General features: G+C 40.9%; 1 protein-coding gene across 1 annotated transcript in view; it reads left to right on the top strand.

Moving 5' to 3' along the window:
• The window catches only part of CPED1 (cadherin like and PC-esterase domain containing 1), a 328,476-nt gene that overhangs the window by 133,233 nt on the left and 174,585 nt on the right, over nucleotides 1-20,658 (top strand). Inside the window, exons 9-12 of the mRNA XM_075857143.1 lie at nucleotides 10,427-10,579; nucleotides 11,213-11,314; nucleotides 17,383-17,543; nucleotides 18,841-18,908. Of these exons, the coding sequence (XP_075713258.1) occupies nucleotides 10,427-10,579; nucleotides 11,213-11,314; nucleotides 17,383-17,543; nucleotides 18,841-18,908 (484 nt within the window). The remainder of the gene's footprint in view (nucleotides 1-10,426; nucleotides 10,580-11,212; nucleotides 11,315-17,382; nucleotides 17,544-18,840; nucleotides 18,909-20,658) is intronic.

Raw genomic sequence — 20,658 nt, forward strand, 5'->3', positions numbered from 1 at the left:
TTTCAAATACATAATTATAATTCTTCATTAAAATGCTGACATCAGGTAACACCTGGAAGCAAGCGTACAATAAACTGGTGTTAAATGTTCTTTCCCGTGATGGGGTTTGTTGCGATAATGACAAATAATTGACCTTTATGTCTCGGCGTTCAGCCAACCCGCTAGCCATGAGGCATGAAGGCCACACAATGAACACATAGAGATAACACATTTCTTTGAGAATTAAGCAGAACTATGTAGAGGAAATGTCATTAAAATAATGAAGAATAAATATCTTCGTATTTCGGCATCCTGCTTGATAATTCATAATGTAATTTAATACAGAGAATATAAGTAAATAGACCATCCTTCACACTGCATATTGTTTATACATTAAACTCGATAATAAAACAGTATGCAGTGCGTTCCGTCTAGTGGTAGCTGCAGGCAGCAAGAATGTTCGTTTTTAAATCTATATATATGCAGCGGATTTAGAGCTCTATATCAGACAAACTTAGCTCCGACTGCTGTAAAGATATATTAAGAAATTATCCTGCCCAAATTGGTATGCTTAAAAAAAGTGGAGATTCACATTAAACTTAGATATGTTCCAAGTAAAACGTACTTTCATGCAAACACTCCCCACAGGACATCTAGTACTTAACCATCCCATAGTGAATATATAGTTTTTGTTATGACTATAGTAAATTGGAAGTTTTTTTCCTTTCAAAATTTTAATTTCTGGTATTAATATCTAGCTGTGGAGTATTTTGCAATTTTTTGTGTGTACATTTTCTGTGTTCAAAAAGGTGCTGTTTTTAAATGCACATTAGTAAATGTACCCAACCACACCTTCTCTTTATTGTAAGGCTGGAACAGTCATTCAGGATGTTTGCATTTCTACTGTTCTACAATGTCTAGGTAGGAAAGCTTTTACTAACCCCCATCATTGTCTGAGGATGATAGAGGAATATTGACATGTTGAGGAAGGTAACATTAACTTTTATTCCTAAACAGATTTAGGGTATTTTAAGGCAACTGAATGCCAGTTGCAAAATTGCATGAATGAAAAGACATAAATCATGGGTGTATTTTGTATGGGTTTTCACAATCCCTAATGGGAATGTCTGTCTTTTAGCCGTATGCAGGTCTGAAGTTCCAATAATGGTGCACTTGACCTCAGTTATCCAGTTCCCTAAAACTAGAAAAGATTTTAACTGCTGCACTGTTATTGCATGAGTTTACTTCCAATCTTTTGATCACAGGTACCACACTTTGATATCATGATAAGTTGGGCTATATGAGAAACGCAGCTCTATTACATCTGTAGATATCACTTAAAACGAAAACTTTATATAATCAATTGATGTAGGAGAATCTAATAATTTATGTAAAAATCAGTTGTACGGAATTTTTAAAACATTTTCTCCATATTTGTATTAGTCTTACATGGAAAAGTGTCATATTTGTTCTATAATATTCCTTAGAGGAAAAAATATATATTTAACTGTTCTCTTAAAACAGTAATTGGGATACTTTTTACATTCAATGGGTTTCCAGTTTTGTATAAATAATGAATCACTGTATAAATGAAAAGTTCTACAAGTTTTTGTGTTTCAATTTCTTTCCATTTTCAATATATTATTTTGTTGTCAGTGAATGAGAACACTTGTTCAACTTCAGAGGTTGCAAACCCTTACATAGCTAGTCCTGTCCTCGGCTGAGAAGTGAATATAGTTGAAATCAGTCTAGGCAATGCTCTGTGATCTGCTTGAACTCCACATTGATACATTGTAGAAAACTACCAGAGAAATTGTACGGCTGCTGTTAATGTATATAGCTCACATAGCATTGCATAATTTGGATATATAATTGTATCCACTTCTCAGCTGAGAGCAGGATAAAGTATATACAGGTTTAGAGTGTCTGAATGTAAACAGAAGTATTCTCATTCACTGACAGCAAACTACTATTTTAAAAATGGAAAACGTAACATTATTATAGTCATGAAAAGCTATTGTAAGGCCCATTATGTATCCTTTAAACGGATGCCTGTGATGGATGTCAAAAAATTATATTTTTATTTCCAGAATTAGCTCTTCTCTTGTTCATGAGCTGTGTCTGGTATTGCAACATTTAAACGAATGGGGATAAGCTGCAATAACAGACACTGAACAACCACTTTACGGGTATGTTGATATGTGGCGTTATCTGTATTTTTTTTTTAAAAAGACAGAAAAATATTTTCCTGTCATGCCTACAAAAAATAGCGCTGTGAAAAACATGGCAAAAATACATTTAAAACGCCACATGTATACAAGTCAGAGTTCTGAAATTGTATTAAATATATAGTGCTTGGATATATATTATGGAATTGCGTTTACAGCTATAAGATCGAAAACAATTCAGCTAAGGAGGGAAGATTGGCACATGAAAATCAAATTCCTCAGTTTGAAATATAGACCGGACTACTGAACAACGAATCCACCTCGAATTATTGCTGTCATTCCATGGAAAAGACAGACCTGCTCACACCAAGGGCGTTTCTAGAAATATGTGCTGGGCCAGGAATTGTGGACTTTATTTCAGTAAAGTGAGGGAGCATTGCTAAATGATCTTTATTCTGTGGGTGCAGTTCAATTAAAAGAGTTCCTTGCTCTTTCATACTGCCCATCTACACATTTCTTATTAGCATAATGACCACGGGTGCAGTTTAATGACAAGGGTTCCTTGCCCTTGGACAATGCCCATCTACACATTTCTTATTAGCATAATAACCACTTACAAGTACTCTTAAAAATGAATGGGCAGATATTTGCCGACGTATTGTAGCCCTATTTTCAGACGTAAAACGAGGCATAATACGCCTCGTTTACGTCTGAAAATAGGTCGTGTGAACCCAGCCTTACACTCCGTAGGAATACATTGTGTAGCATGTACATGCAACTTTCAATGGATTTTAATGCAACTGTTGTGCAAAAAAAAAACATCAATAAAATAGAGATGGGGTTTTAAAAAGTTATGCGCAAGTTCTAAGAAATTACGCCACAGTTGCTATTAAGGCTGTTGAACTACAAAAAAAGTTCTGTATGTAGCCCCAGCCTTACAATTAGAAATTTGCTGGTTTTACCACGTCCAAAAGAGTACTTACTAGTTGCTACATGTCAGCTTATAAGTAAGAAACTAAAACTATATTTAAACAGTTGTTACTATTGCTTATATTTACATCCCTTTCCTTTTTTCATCCTTCTCAGAAGTCTCCATCTGTAGTCATTTGTAGTATTAGGATCCAGAATTAAATTATGTCAGTGTCATCCTTCACCTCACAAATTGAGTAGGGCCCAAGTAGCCACGGGGCATTGCTGTTGATGTCTCTAAATGCATTTTGGCTGAGAACACAACTCTAATAAAACAGGGAAGACAAATCCATCTCACTAAATGATCTCAGATTCAGTTATACATTAATCATCTGAAATGAGCCCCAATGGGATTTCTTTATTATTCTCACAGCTGTAAAACTGCTTAGTTATACAATAAAAAATAGAATCAGATTTATCTAAGAAATAACAAATTTGGTCATGAATAGTTTCCAGAATGATGGGGCAGGAAAAGCCTAAAACCAAACCGTACAGTTCCACTGTAAGATTTTGTGTTCTTAAAGAGACTCTGTCACCACATTATAAGTGGCCTATCTCCTATAGAAGGAGATCGGCGCTGTAATGTAGGTGACAGTAATGCTTTTTATTTCGAAAAACGGACTATTTTAAACCACTTTATGAGCGATTTTTAGCTTTATGCTAATGCGTTTCTTAATGCCCAAGTGGGCGTGTTTTACTTTAGACCAAGTGGGCGTTGTACAGAGGAGTGTATGATGCTGACCAATCAGTGACCAATCAGCGTCATGCACTTCCAGCAACGCAAGCGTAATCTCGCGAGATTACGATGTAACCTGTCATTTCAAATGAGATTACGCTTGCCTTGCTGGAATCTCACAGAAAAGATTCAGATGTGTCAGGATTCTGAATAAACATCACGTCCAGGCTGGTAGTGATGTATATTCATTATCAGGACACTACAGTAATGTTAGTGTTTGTGTATGTAGCTGTACATAGCGATATAACTATATCGCTAGTGCAGTGTAAATGAATGGAGAGAAGTGTATGACGCTGATTGGTCAGCGTCATACACTCCTCTGTACAACTGTAATGATGGGGGTAGGGAAACGGACAAGTGAGCCCTAATCTACCCGCCACTCTGTCCCTGCCTACGTGCAACGACCCACCCTAGGCGACGGGGTACAACTGGGCGGCGGTCCCTACGCTCAGTAAGTGCACGAGACAAACAGACAAGGGTACACAAAGCTAAGGGAAAAGGGGCAGTTGTCCACGGCAACACCGTGAGCAACAAGAGTGGTGAACGAGCCGAGTCAAACCAGGAGAGAACGAGGTACCAAACGCAGAGCAGGAGAGTAGTCAGTAAGCCAGGGTCAGTATGGAGCAGGATCAACTAGTTAGAAGCTGTAGCTGGGCCAGGAAACCACACGAGAAGAATCACAAGCAAAGGAGGAACAGGAAAGGCAGGTATAAATAGACAGAGGGCGGGAGCTAGCTCCGTCTGGCCAGGCTGCGATAGGCTCTCCCACTCCTAAGCCTGCCATCCTGAGTGGTGGAAGATGGAGTCAGTCTCAGAGACATAGACTCAGGTGCAGACTGATTACCTATGGGCGTATACACAGAAGTTGTGCCTGGCAGATCCTTTACAGTACCCCCCCTTTTATGAGGGGCCACCGGACCCTTTCTAAGTGGACCTGGTTTATTGGGGAAACGAAGGTGGAACCTCCTGACCAATACCTCAGCGTGAACATCCCGGGCGGGTACCCAAGTCCTCTCCTTAGGCCCGTATCCTCTCCAATGGACCAGGTACTGGAGGGAGCCTTGGACCATCTTGCTGTCCACAATCTTGGCCACCTCGAATTCCACCCCCTCAGGGGTGAGAACGGGAACGGGAGGTTTCCTCGAGGGAGCCAAGGATGGGGAGCAGCGTTTAAGGAGGGAGGCATGAAACACGTCGTGTATTCGAAAAGATGGGGGCAACTCCAGTCGGAAGGAGACAGGATTGAGGACTTCAATGACCTTATACGGCCCAATAAACCAGGGAGCAAACTTCTTGGACGGGACCTTAAGGCGCAAGTTCCTAGACGATAACCACACCAGATCCCCGACCATAAACAAGGGGTTAGCAGAACGTCTTCTATCAGCCTGAGTTTTTTGTACGCTCTGGGACGCCTCTAGGTTCTTCTGAACCTGGGCCCAGACTGTGCACAGTTCCCGATGAACGACCTCTACCTCGGGATTGTTGGAACTACCAGGTGAAGCGGAGGAGAACCGTGGATTAAACCCAAAATTACAGAAAAAGGGGGAGACCCCTGACAAATTACTGACCCGGTTATTAAGGGAAAATTCGGCGAGGGCAATGAATGAGACCCAATCATATTGACAGTCAGAGATAAAACACCTTAAATATTGTTCTAGAGACTGATTAGTCCTCTCCGTTTGGCCATTAGTTTCAGGATGGAAGGCAGAGGAGAAGGACAGATCAATCTCCAACTTTTTACAGAAGGCTCTCCAAAACAATGAAACAAATTGTACCCCTCTGTCCGAAACAATATTGACAGGGACCGCATGGAGACGCAGGATGTGTTTGACGAACAAGGTAGCTAACGTCTTGGCATTGGGTAGTTTCTTGAGGGGCACAAAGTGGCACATTTTACTGAAGTGGTCTACTACAACCCACACCACCGACTTACCTTGAGATGGAGGCAAATCGGTGATAAAATCCATGGAGATATGGGTCCAAGGTCTCTGGGGAATGGGCAAAGAATGTAGTAAGCCCGCTGGTCGGGACCAGGGAGTCTTGGACCTGGCACAAACCTCACAAGCGGCGACGTAGGCCTTAACGTCTTTAGGCAACCCAGGCCACCAATAGTTTCTGGCAATGAGGTGTTTGGTACCCAGGACGCCTGGATGACCAGATAGTGCGGAGTCATAACTTTCCCTAAGTACCCTTAGCCCGAATTGCAGGGGAACAAACAGCTTGTCCTCAGGAAGGTTCCCGGGAGCTGAACCTTGATCAGCCGCAATTTCAGAGACTAAATCAGAATCAATAGAAGAAATGATTATACCAGGAGGCAAAATACAAGCAGGATCTTCCTCCGAAGGAGGGCTGGCCATGAAGCTACGCGACAGAGCATCGGCCTTAATATTTTTAGACCCAGCCCTATAGGTAACCAAAAAGTTGAATCTGGTAAAAAATAGCGCCCATCGAGCTTGTCTCGGGTTTAGCCTCCGGGCAGATTCTAGGAAAACCAGATTCTTGTGGTCGGTAAGGACCGTTACCTGGTGCCTAGCCCCCTCCAGGAAGTGGCGCCACTCTTCAAATGCCCATTTAATGGCTAAGAGTTTGCGGTTGCCAATATCATAGTTACTCTCAGTGGGCGAAAACTTCCTGGAGAAGTAGGCACAGGGGTGGAGATGGGTGAGGGACCTGGTACCCTGGGACAAGACAGCCCCAACTCCCACCTCGGATGCGTCAACTTCCACGATAAATGGCTCCATTTGGTTGGGCTGAACCAGCAACGGGGCCGAGATAAAACACTTCTTAAGGACCTCAAAAGCCTGGACAGCCTCAGGAGGCCAGTGGAGGAGATCAGCACCTTTGCGAGTGAGGTCCTTAAGAGGTTTAGCGATGACCGAGAAGTTAGCAATAAATCTCCTGTGATAATTAGCGAACCCCAGGAAGCACTGTAACGCCTTCAGGGAGGCAGGTTGGACCCATTCCGCCACAGCCTGGACCTTGGCGGGGTCCATGCGGAATTCATGAGGAGTGAGGATTTGACGCAAAAATGGTATCTCCTGTACCCCAAACACACATTTTTCGGTTTTAGCAAACAGTTTGATTTCCCGAAGGACCTGGAGCACCTTCCTGACATGCTCAATGTGGGAGGACCAGTCCTTGGAAAACACCAGTATGTCATCAAGGTACACTACAAGAAATACCCCCAGGTAATCTCTTAAAATCTCATTTATGAAATTCTGGAAGACCGCAGGAGCATTACACAACCCAAAGGGCATGACGAGGTATTCGAAGTGACCTTCGGGCGTGTTAAACGCAGTCTTCCACTCATCCCCCTCTTTGATGCGGATAAGGTTATACGCCCCTGGTAGATTAAACTTAGAGAACCATTGGGCCCCCTGAACCTGATTAAAGAGATCAGGAATCAAAGGAAGGGATACTGGTTCCTTACAGTGACCTTATTCAAGTTACGGTAGTCAATGCATGGCCTAAGACCACCATCCTTCTTCCATACGAAGAAGAAGCCAGCACCTACCGGAGAAGTAGAGGGGCGAATGTAACCCTTGGCCAGGAATTCCTGGATATACTCTCTCATGGCTTCACGTTCGGGACAAGAAAGATTAAATATCCTACCCTTAGGGAGCTTAGCTCCTGGTACCAATTCGATAGCGCAATCGTATTCTCTATGAGGAGGTAACACTTCGGAGGCCTCCTTAGAGAAAACATCCTGAACAAACTTAGGTAGCGTGTTCACCTCTTCAGGGGGAGAAATAGAATTAACAGAAAAACATGACGTCAAGCATTTATTACCCCATTTGGTAAGCTCCCCAGTATTCCAGTCAAACGTGGGATTATGCAACTGCAACCAGGGAAGGCCTAAAACCAAATCGGACGATAATCCCTGCATCAACAGTACAGAGCACTGCTCCAAATGCATGGAGCCAACAAGGAGTTCAAAAACAGGGGTATGCTGTGTAAAATAACCATTAGCAAGAGGAGTGGAGTCGATACCCACTACCGGGACAGGTTTAGGCAAATCAATCAAAGGCATGGCTAGAGACATAGCAAATTCCACAGACATGATATTAGGAGAAGACCCTGAATCCACGAAGGCACTGCCGGTAGCAGACCTACCACCAAAAGAGACCTGAAAGGGAAGCAAGATTTTATTACGTTTCATATTTATGGGAAATACCTGTGCGCCCAAGTGACCTCCCCGATGATCACTTAGGCGCGGAAGTTTTCCGGCTGCTTATTCTTACGCCTAGGACAGGCGTTTGTCATCCCCACAATAGAAGCAGAGACCATTCTTCCTGCGGAACTCTCTACGTTGTCGGGGGGACACGGGGCCCCGAGTTGCATAGGTACCTCCGAGTCTTCCGTGGAAGAGCGAAGCAACGGGACCTCGGAAGGCATCATGGGGGAGTCAGAGGGGAAAACACAAAACCGTTCAAGTTGTCGTTCCCTGAGACGTCGGTCAAGTCGTACCGCTAGAGCCATAACCTGGTCTAAGGAGTCAGAACAGGGATAGCTAACTAGCAGGTCTTTCAGGGTGTTCGACAGACCCAACCTAAACTTGCACCTTAAGGCAGGGTCATTCCACCGAGAAGCTACTCACCACTTCCTAAAGTCAGAGCAATACTCCTCCACAGGTCTCTTACCCTGACGTAAGGTCACCAGCTGACTCTCGGCAAAGGCAGTCCTGTCAGTCTCGTCATAAATGAGTCCGAGAGCAGAAAAGAAACGGTCAACGGAGGAAAGTTCAGGGGCGTCAGGAGCCAGGGAGAAGGCCCATTCTTGGGGCCCTTCCTGGAGCCGGGACATAATTATACCCACCCGCTGGCTCTCAGAACCTGAGGAGTGGAGCTTTAAGCAAAAGTAGAGCTTTCAACTCTCCCGAAAGGAGAGAAAAGTCCTCCGGTCCCCTGAGAACCGGTCAGGCAACTTGAGGTGGGGTTCAAGAGGTGAGGTGAGGGGTACTACCATGGCAGCGTCAGGCTGGTTTACCCTCTGAGCCAGGGCCTGGACCTGTAGGGAGAGACCCTGCATTTGCTGGGCCAGGGTCTCAAGGGGGTCCATAGTAGTGTCAGGGACCAGGGTAGACTAGGTATATGGGCTTGTGATTATGTAATGATGGGGGTAGGGAAACAGACACGTGAGCCCTAATCTACCCGCCACTCTGTCCCCGCCTACTTGCAACGACCCATCCTAGGCGACGGGGTACAACTGGGCGGCGTTCCCTACGCTCAGTAAGTGCACGAGACAAACAGACAAGGGTACACAAAGCTAAGGGAAAAGTGGCAGTTGCCCACGGCAACACCGTGAGCAACAAGAGTGGTGAACTAGCCGAGTCAAACCAGGAGAGAACGAGGTACCAAACGCAGAGCAGGAGAGTTGTCTGTAAGCCAGGGTAAGTATGGAGCAGGATCAAATAGTTAGAAGCTGTAGCTGGGCCAGGAAACCACACGAGAAGAATCACAAGCAAAGGAGGAACAGGAAAGGCAGGTATAAATAGACAGAGGGCGGGAGCTAGCTCCGTCTGGCCAGGCTGCGATAGGCTCTCCCACTCCTAAGCCTGCCATCCTGAGTAGTGGAAGATGGAGTCAGTCTCAGAGACATAGACTCAGGTGCAGACTGATTACCTATGGGCGTATACACAGAAGTTGTGCCTGGCAGATCCTTTACAACAACACCCACTTGGTCTAAAGTAAAACACGCCCACTTGGGCATTAAGAAACTCATTAGCATAAAACTAAAAATCGCTCATAAAGTGGTTTAAAATAGATAGTTTTTCTAAATAAAAAGCATTACCGTCACCTACATTATAGCGCCGATCTTCTTATATAGGAGATAGGGCACTTATAATGTGGTGACAGAGCCTCTTTAAGCATTTAAAGCGGAAGAAATCTCAAAATATGTTCAGTAATGATTAAAGATAGTGATCTGTTGGGGAAGGGGCTGACCTCTATGGTTTAACCTGCTTGTGATGTCAAGACCATCCATGGGCCAGAGATGCAAACCTCTTCTTTTTTTTTTTGTGAGCTATATGAAATTGGTCAACTACGTACATTCTGCTATGGCAGTTGGAGTTGAGCTACATTGAATATTATAAAGGAAAAAGTCTATTAAAGTTATGACCAAATTATAAAGGCTCTTATCCTAGTGTTTACTGCTAGCGATATGGTTTTGATCGTTATACCAAGTTCCAGTAGCTCACGTACACAATTGGATATAGAGCTGTCAACTGCTGGGGAGCCACATGCAGGGAACCAGAGAGCCATATGGGGCTCTCGTGCCACTAGTTGGGGAACACTGCTTTAGGGTATGTACTGTACAAAATTAAATTAATCTACCTTTGAAAATATGGACATATGCCTTCACTATAAAATACAACATGGTAACTAATAACAACCATTAGAGAATAGCTGTAATTTTTGTTATCAAGAAGAGATCAACAGCAAAGATTTTTAGGCCCTACCGTTCCGCTACAGAGCTGTATAGTCTATCAATGACATGTATCAAGAGAGAAGGGAGGGGACATTCTGATTTTGCCTGTGTATATAATCTAATAACATCTCAATGTCTTCTTTCTAAGGTGAAAGAACAACTTATGTTGAATGATCTAAGTGTGGAAGGCTACAATACTATGGAAACCATATTGGAAGATGGATTTACATTTTTATTACACAACCACTCATCTGGTATTTTAGAAGCGCTAGAAAAAGTACCAAATTGTCCTTCTCTAAAGGTTAGTCGCCAAGATAAAGGTTTCTACACGCTTTGTTCTACCGCTTCATTAACATATTGTGGAATTATCGTGACTTTGTGTGTCATATTGTAATGTATACATAAAGTATATATATATATATATATATATATATATATATATATATATATATATATATGTCTTACATTCACCAAATTGTGCTTGGTAAATATCTGTATAAAAGTAAGTGCTATGTGTTATCCTTTGTGACTCTGACCTCAGCGCACCAGCATTATGTATTGTACTCCATAAGTCTTTTGTTGAAGCTGACCTTTTGTGAAGGTTTTTATGTAAAGGTAAAGAGTAAATGTCAATATCTAATATACTGTATATTTTTTTGGAATATTAAATAAAATCAGGTCCCGTATCTCATCTATGTGAGGCCACATGAAAGTACATTCAGCTGTCTACGTGTAGAGCTGCTAAATTATGTATTCTAATAGGGAAAGGTAAGGGCAGAACCCCTGATGTATATTAATAGGACATACAGATGAAAGTCAGGACGATCACAAGTTACGTTCTTTAAAAATTGGACTGTGGACATGGAAAAAGAGAAATAGTTTACAAACAGTTTTATATTCTGTAATATTAATGTATATTTTGTTATTTTTTTAGAACACTTGCTGGATAGACTCCATTCTTGAGTTAACATGGGAACAAATGGATAACTTATGTTCTTTACTACAGGAGCAGACACAACTGGGAAAGTTTGAGATGGTAATTTCTTTTGGCTTAATGTTAGTCATGTAAGTGCCAGGATTGTTCATTGTAAGTGCCGTTCTAAAATAGTTTTCCACATGCATTATTAAAGTTGCTATCTATATGAATTCTATTATTGACATAAACATATTAAGTATTTTTCAGCTCACAGCACAAAATAATCAGATTATTCCTTTTTTTTTTTTACACAATGGCCAAAAAGATAACACCACCATAACCTTTAGCAATTCATATAATTCAAGGTGCAGTGCTTTTTTGTTGGTTATGATGTGGGGATTTACAAACTATTTTGTTTCATTCATCTAGTAAAGGCAAAAAAATATAGGTTTATAAAAAAAAAATGCTAAATGGCCAAAGGTATGCAGACACTGGAACATCATATCCATATGCACTTGGACAGCTCATTTTAAAACCAGGCCCATTATTATACAGTCAGTTTCTCCTTTGCTCCTACAAGGCTTGCTATGCTAATGTTTGGCTTTAGAGATTGCATGACTGTACCTTATTCTGAATTTCAATGTGCAAAAAGAATGGTTGGTATAAAAAATGTCGGGGTGGTTCTGTTAAAGAGAGTGATAGGGCGTATGTGAGTGGTGTAAGGATAGGTCAGGTGTGGGGTTGGCGTTGTCCCAAATTTTATCTGAATATCGGATAAATTATGGTTAAAGAAACATAATAAGCGAGTATCTAATAGTAAGTGCTAATTTTTCTTTGTGACCACTGAGCAACCTTAAAAAGCAAAATAAGGACAAAACAATTGTGGACTGGGGTCGATCCACACCGTAAGGGTATGTTCACACGGCCAAATTTCAGACGTATACGAGGCGTATTATGCCTCGTTTTACGTCTGAAAATACGGATCCAATACGTCGGCAAACATCTGCCCATTCATTTGAATGGGTTTGCCGACGTACTGTGCAGACGACCTGTTATTTACGCATCGTCGTTTGACAGCTGTCAAACGACGACGCGTAAAAATACAGCCTCGTCAAAAGAAGTGCAGGACACTTCTTTGGACGTTTTTGGAGCGGTTTTCTCATAGACTCCAATGAAAACAGCTCCAAAAACGGACGTAAAAAACGCCGCGAAAACTGCGTGAAAACGCCGCGAAAAATGCGAGTTGGTAAAAAAACGTCTGAAAAGCAGGGTCTGTTTTCCCTTGAAAACAGCTCTGGAGTTTCAGACATTTTTGTTGACTACGTGTGAACATACCCATACAGTGACAAATAATCAGAAGTATTAAAGGGTTGTATAGATTACTTAAAGGTGTTGTCCGGTTTCGCCAAATTCATGTTATATTTTGTACAATTAAACATTTTAACATTTTTCAATATACTATTTGTATTAATTCCTCATGGTTTTCAAGATCTCTGCTTGTTGTTATTTGGTAGGAACATTCATTGTTTACTTCCAGTGCATAAAATCCTGTCCATGGTCGTGTGATGGACACACAGGTGCTGGGATCATTAGAAGACACGGCTCTGACACGTGCACCTGTGTTTCCATGGCATGATAATGGACAGAATTTTATCCACTAGAAGTAAACAATCAATCTTCCTACAGAATAACAACAAGCAGAGATCTTAAAAACCATGAGGAATTAATACAGAAAATATATTGGAAAATTGTATAACTTTTAATTTGAATAACATTTATTTGCTGAAACTGGGTAACCCCTTTAAGTGTGCTGGCAAACATGCTCACTTTAAAACTATTTTTAATGAATGATCAGAAGCAATGATAAAAGTACCTTAGGACATAATGTACTCAAGCCTTAGCTTCAACCAAATTTGATTTTTCACTTTAGCAGCTCACAAGTGTTTACAGTAGGTATAAAGATAGTAGAAAAATAAAATGGTAAGGCCTCATGCACACGAATGTAAAAACGCCTGTAATTACGAGCCGTAATTACGGCCCGTAATTATGGGCCCATAGACTTCTATTGGCCACGGGTACCTTCCCGTTTGCTTACGGGAAGGTGCCCGGGTCGTTGAAAAATATGGAACATGTCCTATTTCAGGCCGTAATTACGGCACGGGCAGGCCCATAGAAGTCTATGGGGCTCCCGTAATTACGGGTGACTACGTGTGCACCCGTAATTACGGGAGTGTTGCTAGGTGACGTCAGGGGATAGTCACTTTCCAGGGTGCTGAAAGAGTTAACTGATCGGCAGTAACTCTTTCAGCACCCGGGACACTGACTACCGCTGGAGTTAATAGTATTAAAAGTTAACTTATCTGCTTCTTCCTCCAGTCCGGCCTCCCGGGATGACGTTTCATCCCATGTGACCGCTGCAGCTAATCACAGGCCAATCACAGGCTGCAGCGGTCACATGGACTGCCGCGTCATCCAGGGAGGTTGGACTGGATGTTAAAAGAGGGACGCGTCACCAAGACAACGGTACGTATGAACTTCTTTTACTTTCAATCGCTTCGGAAACTCTGCCCGAAAGGGCTACCCCTTCTCTCTTTCCGGCACTGATAGAGAGAAGGGGCTGCCGATTAGTGCAGAGAAAATTGGTCCGTAAATACGGCTGGAATACTGGTGACACCGGACCCGTATTTATGGGCACAGGTCCGTAAATACTGGTGGAATACGGATCGAATACGTGTGACAAAGGACCCGTATTTACGCCAGTATTTACGGAAGGAAAAAAATATGTTCGTGTGCATGGGGCCTCAGTTGGTAACTATACTCATTAAAGGGGTTCTCTGCTGTACGGTCCCTTGACGTTAAAGAGGCTCTGTCACCATATTATCAAATCCCTATCTCCTATTGCATGTGATCGGCGCTGTAATGGAGATAACAGTAACGTTTTTTTTTTTTTTTAAACTATAATTTTTGGCCAAGTTATGAGCAATTTTAGATTTATGCAAATGAGCTTTGAAATGGACAACTGGGCGTGTTTTTTTCCGTATTTCCAACTGGGCGTGTATTGTGTTTTTAACAACTGGGCGTGTTTACTTGTTTTACTAACTGGGCGTTGTGAATAGAAGTGTATGATGTTGACAAATTAGCATCATACACTTCTCATCTTTCTCACCCAGCTTCTTTCACTAAAGACACACAGCGTTACGTTACCCACAGGTCCTTCAACCTTGTCGTCGGACAAAGAAGATACATCGGCTGAAAGGCGTCCAAAAGGTTAATATGCTCGTCTCTAGGGAGTTTGCTATGCTTACCTGCACATGGTGATGCTGCTGCAAATTCAACTGTACTCCTGGAGCTGTGGTGTCTTCTCTCTTCCGACGCCAAGGTTGAAGGACCTGTGGGTGACTCCACGCTGTGTCTGCAGTGAAAGAAGCTGGCTGGGAGTGATGACGTCACCCACAGGTCCTTCAACCTTGGCGTCGGAAGAGAGAAGACACCACAGCTCCAGGCGTACAGTTGAATTTGCAGCAGCATCACCATGTGCAGGTAAGCATAGCAAACTCCCTAGAGTCGAGCATATTAACCTTTTGGACGCCTTTCAGCCGATGTATCTTCTTTGTCCGACGACAAGGTTGAAGGACCTGTGGGTAACGTAACGCTGTGTGTCTTTAGTGAAAGAAGCTGAGTGGGAATGATGAGAAGTGTATGATGCTAATTTGTCAGCATCATACACTTCTATTCACAACGCCCAGTTAGTAAAACAAGTAAACACGCGCCCAGTTGTTAAAAACAATACACGCCCAGTTGGAAATACGAAAAAAAACACGCCCAGTTGTCCATTTCAAAGCTCATTTGCATAAATATAAAATTGCTCATAACTTGGCCAAAAATGATCATTTTAAAAAAAAAAAAAAAACTTTACTGTTATCTACATTACAGCGCCGATCACATGCAATAGGAGATAGGGATTTGATAATCTCGTGACAGAGCCTCTTTAAGTAAATCTTACTGTTAGGACCCCCAGTGATCAGTACAATCTATGGCTTGAAACACCAGCAAGTATTCAGTTCCCCTGTATTGACACCACAGGGGAAATAAAACATTATACTGTCCCTGTTGAAATCAAGGAACTGACTTTGTAATGCATGAATGTGCTGGTTCCTCCATAGTAATGCTCTTTGTGGCTAATAGATAAGGATCCTGAATGGGAGATCCACATTTATTAGCTCAGAATTCCATAATAGAGTATTTTAAGATCTGTTTCCTAAATCAGACAACCCCTTTAAGATTCTTAAAAAATGTCAGACTGTACACATCAACTTCTACCTCAGATCAACAACAGTTCAACTTTGTGGGTTAAACTTACTGAAACTGGTGATATCAACATATGTTTTTACTTACCAGATAAATCAAAATTGTGCTGAGTTCCTATTAGTTTTCCAGAAAGCACCCTGACGTTGAAGCTCCAAATCAACAACCATGTGGGCTTGATTAATACTTCATATAATGAAGAAGGGATTTAGTATAAATTTAGTTATGTGCATTGACCATTTACAAATAAATCTCAAAAAAGAACATTGCAAAATTTGTACTATTATATATATATATATATATATATATATGTTCCAAGTCCTCCATATCATTTTTACCTCACATGTTTGTAATACTCCTGTTAGCAGGACACTTGTGGAGTGATGTTGAACTCTTCACCGACTCAGACACAATCATCAGTACATTATTAGCAAATACTTGGCTGATGATGGCGGTGATTAAAAACAGAGCACTCAGGCAACACTGCCATTCATTTTCTGATGATAGCCCTCATCCCTCATATCTTTCAGCTAATGATAAAGATGAGGCAGAAGAACAAAAACGAATTATGCAATGAATGAACGCAAGGCCGCCCCAGTCCCAACAGACAACTGCTATAGCTCTTGAATCACCTTCAACTAAATCCAGACTGAATGAGTATAATGCAAAGTATCTTAAAAAAGTCCTTCCCACTAACATATTGTCTGCCATGAAATTTACAAAGAAGGTCCTAAAATATATCAGGGAATACAAAACCCCTAATGAAATTTTGTTATCAGAAACTCTATTTGTAGCTGTGATAATATACAATTAATCTACAAAAGTAATTTATAAAACCTTGTTGTTACCTGTAGTTAGGAGTCCATTGCACTATAAATATCAAGGTGTGGTAAGATTCGAGAGGGTAAGGCTACATTTATATGAGTGCGTCCGATTTTTCGCGTAAAACATGTAGCGTTTTTTCTACATTTCATGTCCGTGTGCGTTGCGTATGGGCATCAGTGTGCGTTGCGTATGGCATCAGTGTGCTTTGCGTGTGGCATGCGTTTTTCACGTCCGTCCAAGCACTTTTTATTTTTTATTTCTCTACATTTCTTTGGTAACGGATGCATGAAACACGGACAGCACACGAATGTCGTCCATGCGCTGTCCGTGGTTATCACGCACCTATAGACTACTATGGGCAAAAATGCACCAATATAGGAAATGCAGCGAGTTTCACGCAACGGACACTCTCTGCATAAATACTCACGCATGTCTGAATAGCCCCATTGAAATGAATGGGTCCGTGAGCTGTCAGTTATTTCAATGCACAGCACACGGAGGAGGAAAACGCTTGTCTGAATGAGCCCTAATCTGGGAAATGCTAAGGACATGCTGCCTGACAATCCCATTAAAAAGACTGTGTATCCCTAGAAACCAGAATGTAGGATATGACTCTCAGGGATGCCTTTTGTCCATAACTTCTTGGACAGTGTATGATTTTTATCATCGTCATTTTTGAGTTCGCAGTAAATGCTGCTAAAGTGTTCATTTTATTATTTTGATCTACAGTTATATTTCCAATCCTGGATTTTCATTTTGTCCATAAAAATGTTGGTTGTCCATGAATTTTGCATAAGTTATCCAGAAAAAAAATTAAAATCATGTTGGCAACCCTGCTCTGAGGTGCCCTACTCAAAGCCAATGGCAATCCCCTGCTTGGCAGCAATCTCGCCATGTCTTTCCCCACCAAAGATTGTGGTGTGCATTATGCAAGATGCCAGCATTGTATGAAAAAGTGGTAATAAATTAAAATTTATTTATTACAAAAATAACTAGACACAATCTTAAATATTATTAAAGTTTAGAATCTAAGTACTGTCACATTCTATACCTTACAGCTTTATCCTTCCAATTCTGTTTTACTAAAAACATTAAGACATGACCTTTACCACAGAGCTGACCAGACATTAAACCTGGGATCAATCCTGGCAGTACACGATCTTCTCTCTGACTTGTGTGAATGTCTACAGTCCTTGGAAAAAATCAGTTTGGCAAACAGGTAAGTTATGTCCTAGTAACTATTTTGGATAAATCAAATAGGAGTTGTTTTTATTATTTCTATGCATAGCAGGTGAAGAAAGCAGCCTTGAAGGTCATTAGCTTTAGGCCTTTTTCACACTAGGCAGTTTTGATACAGTTTTGCATGCATTTTCTTGGCCAACAGTTTTATAAAACCTAAAGTCAGCAGCTTATAAAAGTAAAAATTAAGAAAAGTGCTGTTTATATAATTCACACATACTCATGTAAATGTTTCTGGAAGGTTTAAGAACTGGAGATATGATAGATAAGCAGTGATAATGGGGCGGGATTTTTCGAGACTTCCCGTCAGTAATCCCATTGAAGTACATTATTTTCAGTCCCTTCCAGCATAAAAGTGGCTGCTTACTCACAATTATCATGTGGACTGTGCAAATGAGTTATGCAGTTGTTAAGTAAGTCTTTGCACTATTGTGTGTGTGTATATATATATATATATATATATATATATATATATATATTTATATATATATATATATATATATATATATATATATATATATTTATATATATAGAGCTCTGTAGAAAATAGTGCACATTTGTTTTTTTGAGGCATATATAAATTATTTCAATTACTGTGTATTTTTGTAGCTTGACATTACTTGCTAGACTACACTTTAAATAAGAACAGTCATCCAATTGTTAGCAGAAAATATGATATACTATATTCCTTCCATTAGTCAAAAATCTAACAAAATTGTATTAAAAAGTTGTCCCATGTGTGTCACTAGAGATGTGAACCTTTTAGATTCCCTATTTATTTTATTCATTTATATAGTGTCAACATATTCTGCAGCTCTGTACAGCTAGAGTTATCACTCCCATAGGCCTTACCACCTAAATTCCAAATTAACCTTGGGAGTTTTTGGAATGAGGGAGGAGATCCACACAAACACAGGGAGAACATACAAACACCATGCAGATGTTATCCTTGGTCAGATTTGAAACCAGGACCCCAACGCTGTAAGGCAACAGTGCTAACCACTGAGCCAACATGCTGCCCTGCGATAGTTGTGTCACACTTCTATTTATTATTTATTTATTTCTGTTACTTATATAGCGCCAACATATTACGCAGCGCTGTACAGAGGTCCTCTTTTACTGTCCCCATTGGGGCTCACAATCTAAATGCTTTCTAATGTTGAGACAATTACAAATTGTTTGTCATCTATATATGCACACAGATAGAGTTATGTCGTTGTTCCAACAGCTGAAAACCACTGCTGTTGTGTATTATAACTATGGAATTTTATGTACAGACAAACATTTCAAGACAATGAAGAGAATGAATTGTCTGGTGTTACAAGACAAATTAAAAGGGAATCAGGTTTGTATACTTTCCCCTTTTATCTCTAAGTCATTTTTTGTGTGTTTCTCTATCGCCTTGTTCACCACGAAAGATGCGTCAAAAACGCTTGCTTTAATGCTTTAATGGGAAAACGCATTTTAGTGCAGACGATGTGTTTTCTTACGCTCGCGTGTTTACAAAAATGTGTAGTGTAAAAAAAAAAGTGTCGGTCAATTCTTGGCGCGTAAAACACACCGAAAAAGCCCGGATTTCCCATAGTGAATGGGAGTCCTAATTACACACCCAAAAAACGTGCCTAAAAGGCGCAAAAAAACACAGTGAAAAACGCATCAAAAACTAATAAAAAACGCCTTTACTTTAAAAAGCGCTTTGCAAAAACGCTAGCGTTTTTGGTGCATTTACACGTCGTATTTTTGAGCGCCATGTGAACAAGGCAGCATAATGGTGCCACAGAAAGTCGCATCAGTACTGCACGGCAAAGAAATGCAGCAAACACTACTTGTATTGTGGTTTTACCGTGGTTGTATTGTTGTTTCACTACTTGTATCGTCAATTTCATTTGCAGTTGTAAATGGGAAATATTACTATAAGGGTATGTGCACACGCCCTGTTTTCAGCCGTTTTTCGTGCCATAAACGTCCCGAAAAATGGCTGAAAAATCAGAAGCAGAATGCTTCCAAATATCTGCCTATTGATTTCGATGGGAAATACGGCGTTCTGTTCCGACGGGGCGGTTTTTTACGCCTCATTTTCCAAAAACGGTACGTAAAAAGATGCCCGCGAAAAAGAAGTTCAGGTCACTTTTTAGGACGTTTTTGGAGCCGTTTTTCATTGACCCTATAGAACAACAGCTCCAAAAACGGCCGTAAAATACGCAGCGAAAAACGCGACTTGCTTAAAAAACGTCTGAAAATCAGGAGCTGTTTTTTCAGAAGTTTTTTACTAAGCGTGTGAACATAGCCTGAAAAAAAAAACCACAAGAAAAATTATATCTAGATACATGCGTTTTTCATACAATTTTGTGTGCAGTAATGGTGCGGCTTCCTCCCTAATTTCTCTTTACTCCCCATTTGGTATTTTGTTAGTAAGGAACATGACTCCCTTTGTGCGTGAAGTAATCATTTGACATTCTGCAGCAAGCCTTTTTCACATTACTGATGACATGTACATAAGTTTTATACATCCAGACGTGTAAATAAACGCAGGTTTCCTAAATCTAAGTTATGTCTATCCAGGTTAAGACAAGTGTTTGTTTCAAACAGTTAAAATCAAACCAGTGTCATAAAAACTAGACCTTGGGTATCATTCCTTTGTAATGATTTCCAGAGCTGTAGTCTTACTGAACTGGCATGAACTTTGTGCATTACAGATACATCAACTGGTAAAATGTTGGAGCATCAATATTATTTTCTTAGCGGAATCTGTAAATTGATGTAACTGTCCAAGTGTAAGAGCTATCGTAAGATTATTATTATTATGGTATGACAGAAGATTGCTAAACTGCTCTACCATGTGTATAGCAAAATCAAAATATGTACATTTCACAATGAATAATCACAATGTTCACTAAATGCCTGATTAATCCGTGACTGTTTGTAATCTGAGAGTCGGATATTTTCCTCCCCTAGTTCACTTTAGACATCTAAGGCTGGGTTCACACGACCTATTTTCAGGCGTAAACGAGGCGTATTATGCCTCGATTTACGCCTGAAAATAGGGCTACAATACGTCGGCAAACATCTGCCCATTCATTTCAATGGGTTTGCCG

Source organism: Rhinoderma darwinii, chromosome 3, assembly GCF_050947455.1.
Source record: "Rhinoderma darwinii isolate aRhiDar2 chromosome 3, aRhiDar2.hap1, whole genome shotgun sequence".
Classification (NCBI taxonomy): Eukaryota; Metazoa; Chordata; class Amphibia; order Anura; family Rhinodermatidae; genus Rhinoderma; species Rhinoderma darwinii.